This window comes from Pan paniscus, chromosome 4 (genome assembly GCF_029289425.2).
Source record: "Pan paniscus chromosome 4, NHGRI_mPanPan1-v2.0_pri, whole genome shotgun sequence".
Lineage (NCBI taxonomy): Eukaryota > Metazoa > Chordata > Mammalia > Primates > Hominidae > Pan > Pan paniscus.
Window position 1 is genome coordinate 134,862,826 of NC_073253.2, and position 16,645 is coordinate 134,879,470.

Sequence of the window (16,645 nt, forward strand, 5' to 3'; positions counted from 1 at the left end):
CCATGAAGGGAGCAACTCTATGTTCATCCCATTATCATCTGTGTTGTTCATTACATTTTGAATCTTCTGCCAGGTATTGGCTATGTAGTTGTTCTGGTCCTCTCCTACCTTACCTTCATCCCTTCTGGGTATTTTCCTGGAGTGAAATATTTAAGCTTTTACCTACAACTAGCTATTATTCTTGAGTAAGATAATACTAAGGATGATAGTATATGTGTCTGTGTCTGACTTTCTACTGACTCATACTTGTGAAATCAGGTCTTTATTTATTTTTTTCTTGAGACAGGGTCTCGCTCTGTCAAGCCCAGGCTGGAGTGCAGTGGCGTGATCTCAGCTCACTGCAGCCTCTGCTTCCTGGGTTCAAGTGATTCTCGTGCCTCAGCCTCTCGAGTATCTGGGATTACAGGTGCATGCCACCACGCCTGATTAATTTTTGTATTTTTAGTAGATTCGTGGTTTCGCCATGTTGGCCAGGCTGGTCTCAAACTCCTGGCCTTAGGTGATCCGCCCGCTTTGGCCTCCCAAAGTGCTGGGATTATAGGCATGAACCACCACACCTGGCCAAAAGCAGGTCTTTATTTTTAATGTCCAATTTATCTGCTTAATTTTGTCTAAAATAATTTATGAGATGATCTTAATGCATACATTAGATGATAATTTCCTCTTTGTTCCACTTCATTTCAACATAATTTTTTCCCATATAGTGTCTTTTAACTTTTTTTAAAGAGGGGATATTTGAATGAGACTATGCTATGTGATGTAAAACTAATTCACAAAAAACTGTAACATTTGGTTGGGTGTGATGGCTCATGTCCCTAATCCCAGCACTTTAGGAGACCGAGGCAGGTTAATCAATTGAGCCCAGGAGTTCAAGACCAGCTTGGTCAACATGGTGAAGCCCTGTCTCTACAAAAAACACACAAAAAAATTAGCCGGGTATGTTGGTGCATGCTGGTAGTCCGAGCTACTTGGAAGGCTAAGGTGGGAGGTTTGCTTGAGCCTGAGCCTGGGTAGCAGAGTTTACAGTGAGCCAGGACCATGCCACTGCACTCCAGCTCGGGCGACAGAGTGAGACGCTGTCTCAAAAAATAAAAACAGGACGGGGCGTCGTGGCTCATGCCTCTAATCCCAGCACTTTGAAAGGCCGAGGCGGGCGGATCACGAGGTCAGACGTTTGAGACCATCCTGGCCAAGATGGTGAAACCCCACCTCTACTAAAAATAGAAAAAAATTTAGCCAGGCATGGTGACAGGCGCCTGTAATCCCACCTACTTGGGAGGTTGAGGCAGACAACTGCTTGAACCCAGGAGGCAGAGGTTGCAGTGAGCTGAGATTGTGCCACTGCACTCCAGCCTGGGTGACAGAGTGAGACTTACTCTCAAAAAAAAAAAAAGAAAAAAAAATTTGTAACATTTAACAAATATTTTAAAGTATGCATACTTACAAACACTTGTGTAAATATGTAGATTCAGACCAAAATGAGTACATGGTTAAATTAGCTTATGTTTAATATTTTTTTGTTTGTTTGTTTTGTTTTTTAAGATGAAGTCTCACTCTATTGCCCGTGCTGGAGTGCAGTGGCGTGACCTCGGCTCACTGCAAGCTCCGCCTCCTGGGTTCATGCCATTCTCCTGCCTCAGCCTTCCAAGTAGCTTGGATTACAGGCACCTGCCACCACACCTGGCTAGTTTTTGTATTTTTAGTAGAGACGGGGTTTCGCCATGTTGGCGAGGCTGGTCTTGAATTCCTGACCTTAGGTGATCCACCTGCCTTGGCCTCCCAAAGTTCTGGAATTACAGGCGTGAGCTACTGCGCCTGGCCTCAAATTGTTTTTTCCTGATTTTTCTTAATAATGTTGTGTCTGGGCCAAGCCCAGTGGCTCACACCTGTAATCTCAGTGCTTTGGGAGGCTGAGGCAGGCAGATCACTTGAGCCCAGGAGTGCGAGACCAGCCTGGGCAACATGGTGAAACCCTATCTCTACAAAAAAATACAAAGATTAGCCTGGCCTTGTGGTGCATGCCTGTAGCCCCAGCTACTCAGGAGGAGTTTAAGGTGGGAGGATCGCTTGAGTCCAGGCAGTTGAGGCTGTAGGGAGCCAAGGTTGCACCACTGCACTCCAACCTGGGCAACGGGAGCGAGACTCTCTCAAAACAAAAACAACAACAACAACAACAAAAAAAACGGAAAAAAAGAATGTGTCTGGTCTGCCAAATCATGAAGAATCAAAGCAAGGCCCTTTTACAAGGATTACTTTACAAATAGATAAATATTATAAATTATGAGTCTAAGTACATGTCATGAAAAAACTCATTTACATTATTATATTCTGACTTACCTAGCGTGAGTAACTATAGTATTTGGTACCAAACAAGGCAGGCTAAGTACTTAAACTATACAAAATAATTTAGTAAGTGCTGTTACACACATTGTCTCATTTAAGCCTTACAACAACTCATTTAGGTGAGTGGAGTAGAAATTTTAAATTGTTTTAGAAAAAAGTCCCATGAGAATCTCATGGAGATTCTCCATGTGAACTCACTCTCAGGTTTTCTGATTCTAGTTTGTCCTTCCACTGTATCATATGGGCCACATACATCAGTGTACTCTTTCTATTCAGTTAGAAAAGTGCTTTTAGGTAAATTCCTCCAAGTTAAGAATGGCTGAAAATCTTTAATTAAAAGTGGTTGGAGTCAGGGGATTTGATTTCAATTTTGAAGTTTTCTTTAGCATGCTAAAGTGATTTGTCTTTGCTTTGCTTCTGCCATAGTTAGCACTATACATTTCTTTCTCAGGTTGAAAAATTGTTCCCTTTGGAGAGTTAAATAAAACTCTCCCACAGCCGAGTGCGATGGTTCACGTCTGTAATCCTAGCACTTTGGGAGGCCAGGAGTTCAAGACCAGCCTGGCCAACATGGTGAAACCCTGTCTCTACTAAAAATACAAAAATTAGCTGGGCGCGGTGGCGCCTGCCTATAATCCCAGCTACCTAGGAGGCTGAGGCAGGAGAATCGTTGGAACTGGGAGGCGGAGGTTGTGGTGAGCCGAGATCGCGCCACTGCACTCCAGCCTGGGTGACAGAGTGAGACTCTGTCTCCGAAAAAAAAAAAAAAAAAAAAAGGCTGGGTGTGGTGTCTCACGTCTGTACGCCTGTAATGCCAGCACTTTGGGAGGCCGAGGCAGGTGGATTACCTGACGCCAGGAATTCAATCAAGACCAGTCTGGCCTTGAACTCTGGTGAAACCCCGTCTACTAAAAATAAAAATACAAGAAATTAGCCAGGTGTGGTGGTGGGAGCTGTAATCCCATCTATTTGGGAGGCTGAGGCAGGAGAATCGCTTGAACCCGGGAGGCAGAGGCTGCAGTGAGCCGAGATCGCGCCATAGCACTCCAGCCTGGGCAACAAGACTGAAACTCCATCTCAAAAAAACAAACTCTCCCAAAGCTAATCAGTAAGAGAAAAAATATACAGGCTGCAAATGATGCCATCACGAAAGTGATAAAACATATAGAATGGAAGAAATTGTTGCAAGTCATATATCTCATAAGGGACATATATCCTGTATATTTTTAAAACTTTTTTTTTTTTTTTTTTTTGAGACGGAATCTCGCTTTTGTCACCCAGGCTGGAGTGCAGTGGTGCGGTCTTGGCTCACTATAACCTTCACCTCGTGGGTTCAAGCAGTTCTCCTGCCTCAACCTCCCGAGTAGCTGATTATAGGCGCGTGCCCCGCCGCCCAGCTAATTTTCGTATTTTTGGTAGAGATGGGTTTCACCATGTTGGCCAGGCTGGTCTTGAACTCCTGACCTCAAGTGATCCGCCCACCTCTACCTCCCAAAGCGCTGGAATTACAGGCATGAGCCACCCCACCCAGCTGTTTAAAAACTCCTATAACTCAGTATAAAAATAAATAACCAATTAAAAAATAGTCAAAGGATCCGAGTAGACATTTCTCCAGATAAGATGGCTAGTAAGCACACGAAAAGATGCTCAACATCATTTGTCATTAGGGAAATACAAATCAAAACTACAGTGAAGAAGAGCCAGGCACAGTGGCTCATGCCTGTAATCCCAGCTACTGGGGAGACTGAGACTGGAGGATCACTTGAGGCCAGGAGTTTTATGCCAGCCTGGGCAACAAAGCAAGACCCCATCTTTAAAACTAAAAATTAGCTGGGAGTGGTGGCTCATGCCTGTAGTCCCACCTACTCACAAGGCTGAGGCAGGAGGAACACCTGAGCCCAGAAGTTTGAGGCTGCAGTGAGCTATGATTTGGCCACTATACTCTAGCTTGGATGACAGGTTGAGACCCAGTCTCTAAAAAAAAAAACAAGTATTGATCAGATCTTTCTGATGAACCCCACATAAGAGTACATCAAGTATGATTGGATAGCTAAATGTCCTTTTGTCATTTTATTTTTGTTATAAGGAGTCAGAATTTAATCTTAGAAGAAGGAAGAGAGAAACTGTTGGCCTTTTGAAACTTTTGAGCTCCTTTTGACTATCCTGGTACCCAAATCCCTCAGTACCACATGTTATTGATATTTAGTGTAAAAATAAAGTGGAGACTTGTGCTTTATTTTAAAACATCCAGATTTTAATGTTGATATTTATTATAAAAATAAAGTAGAGATCTGTGCTTTATTTTAAAACATCCAGATTTTAATGTACTAGTAAATTTTTTTTCACTTTCTTGCAAAGATCTGGTAAGCAGGAAGAAATGTACTTCCTGAAAGAAGTAAGCAGCCGGGCCCGGTGGCTCACGCCTGTAATCCCAACACTTTGGGAGGCCGAGGCGGGCGGATCACGAGGTCAGGAGATCGAGACCATCCTGGCTAACATGGTGAAACCCCGTAACTACTAAAAATACAAAAAATTAGCCGGGCATGGTGGCAGGTGCCTGTAGTCCCAGCTATTCAGGAGGCTGAGGCAGGAGAATGGCGTGAACCTGGGAGGTGGAGCTTGCAGTGAGCCAAGATCACACCACTGCACTCCAGCCTGTGTGACAGAGCAAGACTCTGTCTCAAAAAAAAAAAAAAAAAGAAACAAATAAGCTGAAGATTTAATGGCCATATATCTGTTTCCTTCTCTCTTCCCTCCCTTCCTTTCCCCCTCCTCCTCCCCTCCCTCTCTCCCTCCCTTCTCCCTCGTCTTCCTCTCCTCTGGTCTTCTTTCAAGGCAGGGGCTCACTCTGTTGCCCAGGCTAGAGTGCAGTGGCGCGATTGCAGCTCACTGAAGCCTCAAACTCCTGGGCTCAAGGGATCCTCCCACCTCAGCCTCCTGAGTAGCTGGGACTATGGGTACATGCCCCTACACCCCTGGCTAATTAAAAAAAAAAAAAATTGTAGCAATAGGGTCTCACCATGTTTCCTACGCTGGTCTTGAAATCCTGGGCTCAAGTGATCCTCCTGCCTCTGCCTCCCAAAGCCCTGTGATTACAGCTGCGAGCTACCGCACCCAGCTTTCTTTTCTTTTGAACAGTTGGTAAATGTGACTCTCTTGAGATCTGTGCATTCAAGTGTAGGTCTCCGGGGATTCAGTCTCATACTATCAAATATTCTCACTGTCCCCTGCTGTTTTGTTTGTTTGTTTGTTTGTTTTTTTGAGATGGAATCTCACTCTGTTGCCCGGGCTGGAGTGCAGTGGTGCAATCTCGGCTCACTGAAACCTCTGCGTCCCAGGTTCAAGCAATTCTCCTGTCTCCGCCTCCCAAGTAGCTGGGATTACAGGCATGCACCACCACGACCGACTAATTTTTTGTATTTTTAGTAGAGACTGGGTTTCACCATGTTGGCCAGGCTGGTCTCGAACTCCTGACCTCAGGTGATCCACCTACCTCGGCCTCCCAAACTGCTAGGATTACAGGCTTGAGCCACTGCGCCCGGCCTGTCCCTTTTAACCTCAAGGCTTCATCCAGAATACGAAAGAGTAATCATTCATCTGTGAACTTCACATTTACACTCTCATAAAACAGATTGTGTAACTTTCAGTTTGTGTAATTTGGTTTGATAGTATTAAACCAACATAGTGCTGGGAACTTATTTTTGTTTTTTACTATCAAAACTTGTTATTTTGGTCAATTTTGATCAATCCTAAAATGGATCATTAAATGAAAGATTTTGGAAACAGATGTTTATGTAAAATGTAGCAATATTTTATGCTTATGGTCCAGTATTTCATTCAGTAACTATTTTGGGGGTCCTTTTTACTTGAACCTCTAGTAATTCTTGAGCTATTTCTCTTTTCTTGAGACAGAGTCTCACATCGTCGCCCGCCTGGAGTGTAGTGGCATGATCTCGGCTCACTGCAACCTCTGCCTCCCGGGTTCAAGCAGTTCTCCTGCCTCAGCCTCCCAAGTAGCTGGGATTACAGGCGCCTGCCACCACGCCCAGCTAATTTTTTGTATTTTTAGTAGAGACGGGATTTCGCCATGTTGGCCAGGCTGGTCTTGAACTCCTGACCTCGTGATTGGTCTGCCCCGGCCTCCCAAAGTGCTGGGATTACAGGCGTGAGCCACCACGCCTAGCCTACTTGAGCTATTTCTAAAAACATTGTAATGTGAGGCAGGTTTGGTATTCTGTCACTAGCTTCTCTGATTTATACTTCTGCCTGTAAGAGCTAAGAGTCTAGAAAGGCTTCCAGAGAGTAACCTAAATCAGTGGTTTTAGTAGGTATCTTTATATTCAACCAGTGTGACAAAATTCTCAATTAAGATTTAAATGGTCTTTAAATGCTTTCATTAATTACATTCATCTGAATGGGTTTTAGTTTCTCTTTCTCTGCCTTTTTTTGGTACTATAGATTCTAGATCATTTTATGAGAGCCATAAAGATTATTTGTCTTGGTTGCTGCATTAGTAATTTTCTTCTTCCTTTTCCTTCTGCTATTTTAAAGACTTAGCCTTGTGTATGTGTTTTTGCTCATTTTTTTGATGATGGAATTTGACCTTAATAACAGTGAAGACAAATTAACATAGTGTTATTAGAATGTGAATAGGTTTTTATTCAGAGTTTAATGCCAGTGGATTACATATGTTTAGTCCTGTTGGAATGTTAAACAGATATGATCTACTAAATTAAATAGATATGGATTACAGATGAGATCATCTATGATGTTGAGTTAAAAGTTCACAATAATGTAAGAATGTTCGGTGTGGTACAGTGGCTCATGCCTGTAATCCCAGCACTTTGGTAGGCCAATGCAGAAGGATCGCTTGAGGCCAAGAGTTTGAGACCAGCTTGGGCAACATAGCAAGACCCGATCTCTACAAAAATAAAAATTAAAAAAATGAGCAGGACATGGTGACACTTGCCTGTAGTCCCAGCTACTCAGTTGGCTGACGTGGGAGGATTGCTTGAGCCCAGGAGTTTGAGGCTGCAGTGAGCCAAGGTTGTGCCACTGTACTCCAGTCTGGGCAGTAGAGTGAGACTCTGTCTCTTGGGAAAAAAAAAAAACAAAAACTTAAATATACAATATGCTAGAGTATCTTTAACTTTTTGTAGCGTGGGTATGAAAGATTGCAATATTAGTTGAAAATATTTATTTTTTTCCCCATCTTCTATCAAGAAGGGTATTCTGGCCGGGCGTGGTAGCTCACGCCTGTAATCCTAGCACTTTGGGAGACCAAGGTGGGCGGATTGCCTGAGCTCAGGAGTTTGAGACCAGTCTGGGCAACGTGACAAAACCCCATCTCTACTAAAAATACAAAAAATTAGCCAGGTGAGGTGTTGCACACCTGTAATCCCAGCTACTTGGGAAGCTGAAGCAGGAGAATTGCTTGAACCTGGGAGGCAGAGGTTACAGTGAGCTCAGATTGTGCCATTGCACTCCAGCCTTGACAAAGTGAGACTGTCTCAAAAAAAGAAAGAAAAAAAAAGAAGGGTATTCTGGGTATTCTGGCTGGGCACTGCTGGTGGCTCATGCCTATATTCCCAGCAGTTTGGGAGGTCAAGACAGGCAGATCGCTTGAGCCCAGGAGTTTGAGACCAGCCTGGGCAACATGGCAAGACCCCGTCTCTATTTAAAAAAAAAAAAGAAGAAGAAGGGTATTCTTTCCGTAATTGTAAACATTGGCAGCTTGTTGGCATTTCTGCTTCAACCCTGTTGGGGATTCTGCGTTGTCCAATTGTTAGTAGATTTTGATCCCACAGCCTATTTGTGCTTTGTTTGTGTTACTAGGAAGAACAGGGAATCACAAAAAAGGAAATATTTAGCTAAAAATTTCTGATTTAAGGCCGGGCCTGGTGGCTTATGCCTGTAATCTCAGCACTTTGGGAGGCCAGGGTGGGTGGATCACCTGAAGTCAGGAGTTCGAGACCAGCCTAACCAACATGGTGAAACCCAGACTCCACTAAAAATACAGCAAAATTAGTCAGGTGTGGTGGCACACACCTGTAATCCCAGCTACTCAGGGAGCTGAGGCAGGAGAATTGCTTGAACCTGGGAGGCGGAGGTTGCAGTGAGCAAAGATCGCACCACTGCACTCCAGCCCAGGCGACAGAGCGAGACTCCATCTCAAAAAAAAAAAAAATTCTGATTTAAATTTTTCTAATAACTTCTTAAGTCTGGTAGTAGTATTAGCAGGAAAACAAAAAGATTGATCTTGAAAAGACTAGTGAAGATCTTGAATTAGTACCTAAATGGTTAATGGAAAATTTAATTTTTTAAATTGTCTCAATATTTTTATATTTTGGCTGGGTGTGGTGACCCACACCTATAATCCCAGCACTTTGGGAGGCTGAGGTGGGTGAACTGCTTGAGCCCAGGAGTTCAAGACCATCCTGGACAACATAGTGAGACCCCATCTCTTTTTTTTTTTGAGATGGAGTTTCGCTCTTGTTGCCCAGGCTGGAGTGCAATGGCACGATCTTGGCTCACCACAACCTCTGCCTCCCAGGTTCAAGCGATTCTTCTGCCTCAGCCTCCCGAGTAGCTGGGATTACAGGCAATGCGCCACCATGCTCGACTAATTTTGTATTTTTAGTAGAGATGGGGTTTCTCCGTGTTAGTCAGGCTGGTCTTGAACTCCCAACCTCAGGTGATCCGCTCACCTCGGCCTCCCAAAGTGCTGGGATTACAGGTGTGAGCCATCACACCCGGCTGCGCATCTCTATTAAAAAAAAAAAATTAATACTTTATTAAGTGCTTTCTTTCTTTTTTTTCTTTTTTAAGTTCTTTTCTTTCTTTCTTTCTTCTTCTTTTTTTTTTTTTTTTTTTTTTTTGAGATGGAGTCTCGCACTGTTGCCCAGGCTGGAGTGCAGTGGCATGATCTCAGCTCACTGCAACCTCCGCCTCCTGGGTTCAAGCGATTCTCCTTCCTCAGCCTCCCGAGTAGCTGGGATTACAGGCACCTGCCACTATGCCCAGCTAATTTTTTGTATTTTCAGTAGAGACAGGGTGTCACCATGTTGGCCAGGCTGGTCCTGAACTCCTGGCCTCATGATTCATCTGCCTCGGACTACCAAAGTGCTGGGATTACAGGTGTGAGCCGCTGCGCCTGGCCTTAAGTGCTTTCTTAAAAAATAGTTTAGTGTATTTTAATAGCAAACTCAAAGGAACAGTACAGAGACAGACAACATTAAAAACATACTTCCATGTAGGGCAACTCAGAAAAATAGAGTGAATGAATGAAGAGTCTACCATACGATAAAAACGCTACAAACACCATTTAGTTGCCATCAATAAAAATTTACGGCCGGGCACAGTGGCTCACGCCTGTAATCCCAGCACTTTGGGAGGTCGAAGTGGGCGGATCATAAGGTCAGGAGTTTGAGACCAGCCTGTCCAACATAGTGAAACCCCGTCTCTACTAAAAATACAAAAATTAGCCTGGTGTGGTGGTATGTGCCTGTAATCCCAGCTACTCAGGAGGCTGAGGCAGGAGAATTGCTGAACCCGGGAGCCAGAGGTTGCAGTGAGCTGAGATCATGCCATTGCACTCCAGCCTGGGCAACAGAGCGAGACTCCGTCTCAAAAAAACATATATATATACTTTTTGCTTGATATGAAAAAAATCCAGGAGGGTCTGGGCACAGTGGCTTATACCTGTAATCCCAGCACTTTGGGAGGCTGAGGTGAGGGGATTGCTTGAGCATAGGAGTTCGAGACCAGCCTGGGCAACGTAACAAAATCCCGTCTCTACAGAAAATAGAAAAATTAGCTGGGTATGGTCCCAGCTACTTGGGAGGCTGAGACAGGAGGATCATTTAAGCCTGGGAGGTGGAGGTTGAGCTGAGGTTGCACCCTTTACTCCAGTCTGGGTGACAAGGAGTAAAACCCTGTCTCAAAATAAATAAATCTAGGAGAGCAGCATACAAGCAGTGGCAGCATCAGGAGTCATGGCAGGACAAGAGTTTAGAAAGTTTCTTTCACTCTTTTACAGAGTATTGGTTGAAAGGAGTGCTGCCAAAACTATAACCAAAGGAGGCATTATGCTTCCAGAATAATCTCAAGGAAAAGTATTGCAAGCAACAGTAGTGTTGACAGTTGTTGAATTGAGCTCTAAAGGAAAGGGTGGAGAAATTCCACCAGTTAGCGAGAAGTTAGAGATACAGTTCTCCTAGAATATAGAGGCAATAAAGTAGTTCTAGATGACAAGTTTTCCTTCTTTTTTTTTTTTTTTGAGATGGAGTTTCACTCTTGTTTCCCAGGCTGGAGTGCAATGGTGCAATCTCAGCTCACTGCAGCATTCATCTCCGAGGTTCAAGTGATTCTCCTGCCTCAGCCTCCTGAGTAGCTGGGATTACAGACGCCCGCCATCACGCCCAGCTAATTTTTTATATTTTCAGTAGAGACGGGGTTTCACTATGTTGGTCAGGCTGATCTCGAACTCCTCCTGACCTCAGGTGAGCCACCTGCCTCGGCCTCCCAAAGTGCTAGGATTACAGGCGTGAGCTACCACACCCAGCGACAAGTTTTATTTCTTATTTAGAGATGGCGACATTCTTAGTGTGTAGACTGAAATAAATCACTATTGAAATGACATCAACGTGAAGCTGCCCATTCCACTAAAGTTCTGAAATCTTTCATCATGTAAATAATTTCCATGTCTCTCTTTTATAATAAACCAATGATATAACTAGTGACAAAAATAAAATCCAACTGCTAGCATTGTCCAGAAAAAATTTACAGGTATGTTTATAATTGTTATAAAGGTGAACTGCTGAAACTTGTTCACCGAAATAGTTTGACTTGAATTAATGCTTTACATCCTCAATTTTATATTAGAAATTCACACACAAGTTAAAATGGAAAAACTGCCAATACCTGATTTCTGTCCCCTGTTTTTCCACTCGCAGTCATATACGTAGTTACCTTTTGACCCCGTGGGGGAAAATACATCTAACAGAGAACTATCAATAACAGAAAAGAAGAAAAATAATTTTTTTTTTTTTTTGAGCATGAAATGTTTCCCAATCTTAGGCACAGTCTCCATGTAATTGGCATGCTAGCTGGATGTCTTTTGGCATACTTGTTACATATTTGGCATGAGTAACGCATAAGTTGGTGTCTTCATAAAGGCTCATCAGATAGGCCTCACTTGCCTCCTGCAAAGTAACAAAAGCCAGAAGTGTAGATTTGTTTTGAAGTCCTGAGCAACTTCTTGTATCAGATGCTGGAAAGGAAGTTTGCTAATCAGAATTCAGTGGACTTCTGATGAGATCTGTTTTCACAGAGTACCACAGTACCAGACCTGTAGCAGGAAGGTTTCTTTACTCTTCCAGTAAAGGGTGCACTCCTGTGAGTGACTTCTGTAGCTAGTTGCTTCCTGGGTGCTTTACCACTGGGCCAATTTGCTGGTAATCTGCCTTGTACTAGTCATGATCTAGAGGCCCCCTTACTTATCCTTCTCAGCAGACATTAGAGATGAGGGCGCCACTGTGGCAGGCAGTGCCTGAGAACACTTAAAAGCAGTGCTTTCTTACTATCTTACCCAACTCTTACAGCTTTGAGTGGAAATGCAGGTACAATTAATAATCTTCCATTATAACCACAAATTTAAATAACAGGAAAGAATTAAGTAGAAGAACAGGTCCCTTGACCAGTTGGTCATACTTTTGTCTAATAGTGTTTTTAGCCTTGTTATTGGGGGTTGTTAATTCTAGTTATCAATGTTTTATTTACTCAAATTGTAAGTATATTTGTGATTAAAAATAGAGTGAGACTCTTGTGTATGTGTGCGTGCATGCGTGTGAGCATGTGCGTGTGTGTGTTTTAGTCTTGTTTTTAATTTTTTTCAGAAACAGGGTCTTGCTATGTTGCCTGGGCTGGACTTGAACTCCTGGGCTCAAATCATCCTCCCATCTCAGCCTCCTGAGTAGGTGGGACTACAGGTGCCCACTTTTGTGTCTTTAAACAACATACAAGGGGCTTTTTATAGGACTTCCCTTGAAGATACTAGGTCCAGTTTTAGTGGCCCAGAATGGCTTTGTCCTTGGCTTACTCAGTCCATTAAATGGTCGGCAGAGAGTAATATAAGTGTTTGTAAGTACTAGTGAGGGCTAATCTAAGGAAGGGAGCCTCAGCAATTCCTATCCTTTACCTTTAACTCCTAATCAACAAGCTGCTATTTTTAGGTTCAAGTCCCAGTGAGCAACAAACCAACCTTAGGGATTAGTTTGATATTAAGGAGGTTGGAAGGAACTTTAGGATTTGGACTGACATTCTGGTGGATTTTTATATGGCTTCTTAGTCTTCATGTTTCTTCTACCTTGTGACAAGAGTTACCTGGTTTGGGTTGTTCAAATATAACCCCAGTGACAACTTCCCTTAGGTTGCTCAGATCATAGTATGAATGGTAAGTGTGCTAAGTAGTAGCTTAATTATAAGTAAAAACTCTGGCTTTTGATCTCTCATGATGCACTTAGTAGCATGAGAACATGGAACAAGCATCATTTTCTGCATTTGGAAGATATTTATTTATTGAACAAGTTTATAACTTATTAGAAGTATCCCTGGAGCTTGTAATCAACCTTGGGCTTTCAGCTAATATTTTCTTCTTAAATTTTACTCCTTTTTTCTCTTTTTTCCTCTTTAACTTATCCTTTACATTAGGAGAGATGTTTTTCTTTCTTTAATGAGGGCCAGTAATGTACAGACCTACACAAGAGTTTTTAGAAATTTTTTCTCCTTGTTAAAACCAGTCTTTCTTAATTTGAGTATTATCTACCTTGACTTTACTGTTTTGTCCCCCGTATACCAGCATTATAAAAGGAGTCATGCCTGTAATTCCAGCTTTGGGAGGCCGAGGTGGGTGGATCATCTGAGGTCAGGAGTTTGAGACCTGGCCAAACGTGGCAAAACCTTGTCTCTACTAAAAATACAAAAATTAGCCAGGTGTGGTGGCACTTGCCTGTAGTCCCAGCTACTTGGGAGGCTGAGGCAGGAGAATTGCTTGAACCCGGGAGGCGGAGGTTGCAATGAGCCGAAATTGCGCCAGCGCACTCCGGCCTGGGCGATAGAGTGAGACTGTGTCTCAAAAAAAAAAAAAAAGTGTATTATATGTAATTGTTTTGAAGAAATGATTTACCCTGTGAGGTAAAGAAATAACTGTTTAAAAGTAGAACTGTAAGCCTTGTCAAGAAGTTTGTCTACCTGACATGAAGTTTCAAGAAGTTTTAGCCCAAATACTTTCGGTTTTTTTTGTTTTTGTTTTTGAGAGAGTCTTGCAGTGGCGCAGTCATGGCTCATTGCAGCCTCCACTTCTCAGGCTCAAGCAGTCCTCTCACCTCAGCTTCTCGAAGTGTTGGGATTACAGGTGTGAGCCACCACACCTGGCTCTAAATATTTTTCATTGAGCACCTTATCAGTGTTCTAGGCCATTCTAGTCATTTTTCTTGTTTCTTTAGACTGTTAATTTATGTTCCTCATCTTGCTCATACTCATTATCATATTATTTATAAATGAATTTGGATTAGAAGGGGAATGATATGTTACTATGGCATAGATACAATGTAGATATTGTTACATGGTGACTTTTTTCTTGTTATTTTTCAGTGTTCCATTGGCAAGCTACAATAATGGGGCCAGTAAGTATTCAGATTAATTTCAGAATAAACAGTTTATGTAATTTACTCATTTTAATCCCACTTTTCTTGTTATCAACAGAATGACAGTCCCTATCAGGGTGGAGTATTTTTCTTGACAATTCATTTCCCAACAGATTACCCCTTCAAACCACCTAAGGTAATTAATTGGAATGTGGCAGTTTTTAATGTACTTTCTATAATACTAATAAACTAGTTTACAGAAAGTTTCCTTTCTTTCTGTAGGTTGCATTTACAACAAGAATTTATCATCCAAATATTAACAGTAATGGCAGCATTTGTCTTGATATTCTACGGTCACAGTGGTCTCCAGCACTAACTATTTCAAAAGGTAACAGTGGGTATTTGATATCAAGATAAAGCAACCGTGTCTTTTGTCTTTTTAGAGTTATTTATTTTTGAAAAGATTACTTATGTTTCTTTTAAGAAGAGATAGCAATTCTTCTTAATCTGAAATGGACCTTGAGAACTGAAAACGAGTTGAATTTTTCAAGCAAAAGTATTCCTTGGTGTAGTGACTAGTCTGTCAGTTGTGCTACTCTAGCATAGGTTAGAAGATGGACACTGGGCCTGGTGCCGTGGCTCATGCCTGTAATCTCAGCACTTTGGGAGGCCGAGGCGGGCGGATCACAAGGTCAGCAGATCGAGACCATCCTGGCTAACATGGTGAAACCCCGTCTCTACTAAAAATACAAAAAAATTAGCTGGGCATGGTGGCAGGTGCCTGTAGTCCCAGCTACTCGGGAGGCTGAGGCAGGAGAATGGTGTGAACCCGGGAGGCGGAGGTTTCAGTGAGCAGAGATTGTGCCACTGCACTCCAGCCTGGGCAACAGAGCGAGACTCCGTCTCAAAAAAAAAAAAGAAGATGGACACTGGTATGAATGTTTTTTTAGAGCATAAAGTAGAGCACAATTAACATCTCTTCTAACCTTGAGATTCATGAATGGAAAAAGATAGATACTATTGCAGAATAGGAAATAGACCAGCCCTTTAGACAAATGCCTATGCTGTAAACATAGACGTTAGGTTCTTGAAGAACAAAATATAGGTAAATATTTTACCAGCTCTTGTCTTTAGGTTTCTGTATCAATGAACTGAGTGATGTAGTTGTTGTCTTAATGTGTTGATTTGAAATTGTACAACCCTTCAACATTATTCCCAGATGAAATCACAGTTGGGTTACAATAATCTAGATTTTTTTTTTTTTTTTTTTGAGATGGAGTCTCACTCTGTCGCCCAGGCTAGACTGCAGTGGTGCAATCTTGGCTCATTGAAACCTCCACCTCCCGGGTTCAAGCAATTCTCCTGCCTCAGCCTCCCTTGTAGCTGGGATTACAGGCACCCGCCACCACGCCTAGCTAATTTTTGTATTTTTAGTAGAGACTGGGTTTCGCCATGTTGGCCAGGCTGGTCTCGAACGCCTGACCTTATGATCCACCTGCCTCGGCCTCCCAAAGCGCTGGGATTACAGGCATGAGCCACTGTGCCCAGCCAAATAATCTAGAATTTATAAAGGAAAACAAAAACAAGTATTTATGACCTGGCACGGTGGCTCACGCCTGTAATCCCAGCACTTTGGGAGGCCGAGGCAGGAGAATCGCTTGAACCCAGGAGGCAGAGGTTGCAGTGAGCTGAGATTGCGCCACTGCACTCCAGCCTGGCCAGCCTGGGGGACAGAGCGAGACTCCGTCTCAAAAACAAGAATATTTATCAGATCTCACTGCTCTACTCTGAAAGGTGATAAAAGAGTTCACTGGATGTACTTTTGTGAAAATGAAATCAGTTGTTTAAGAGAAAAATCAAATATGATAATGGATTAATATGTTTAAAATATGAAGTACAAAAATCAGAAAAAAATTCAGATCCCAATAGATGAATGGACACAGGGGAACCAAAGAATAAATAAATGAATGTTACGTTCCTATTTTTTACCTTTTTAATTAACAAAGATATTTTTAAAAGAAGACAAAACACTAATGAGGTATATTGAAATGAACACTCATATTCTTCAAGTAGAGGTATAGATTTGTAGAGCCCAGTCTGCCAGTATGTGTTGAGAGACTTAATCATCCATGCCCATTCACCCAGTAATTCTAGTTTCATTTATTTATACTAAGAAAACAATCCCAAATGCTGAAAAAACTTTGTATACAAGTACATTTGTGACATTGTGATTTAGTTCTGAAAATTGGAGGTTACTTACAGTAGAGGAAAAAATAGATCGGTTCCAGCACATGCATTTAAAAGAGTATTGACCCTGGCCAGGCATAGTGGTTCATGCCTGTAATCCCAGAACTTTATGAGGCTGAGATGGGCAGATGACTTGAGACCAGGAGTTCGAGACCAGCTTGGCCAACATGGCAAAACCCCATCTTTACTAAAAATACAAAAAATTAGCCAGGTGTGATGGTGCGTGCCTGTAGTCCCAACTACTCAGGAGGCTGAGGCGGGAGAATCACTTGAACCTGGGAGACGGAGGTTGCAGTGAGTCAAGATGGTACCATTGCACTCTAGCCTGGGTGACAGAGGGAGACTTTGTCTCCAAAAAAAAAAAGTATTGATCTTTACAAATATTGTGAAAATAGGAAAATACTGTGCTT

The 16,645-nt window shown here is 42.5% G+C and overlaps 1 protein-coding gene across 1 annotated transcript in view; it reads left to right on the plus strand.

The window, feature by feature from the left end:
• The window catches only part of UBE2D2 (ubiquitin conjugating enzyme E2 D2), a 68,494-nt gene that overhangs the window by 41,338 nt on the left and 10,511 nt on the right, over positions 1-16,645 (plus strand). Inside the window, exons 3-5 of the mRNA XM_003829199.5 lie at positions 13,996-14,027; positions 14,107-14,184; positions 14,271-14,376. Of these exons, the coding sequence (XP_003829247.1) occupies positions 13,996-14,027; positions 14,107-14,184; positions 14,271-14,376 (216 nt within the window). The remainder of the gene's footprint in view (positions 1-13,995; positions 14,028-14,106; positions 14,185-14,270; positions 14,377-16,645) is intronic.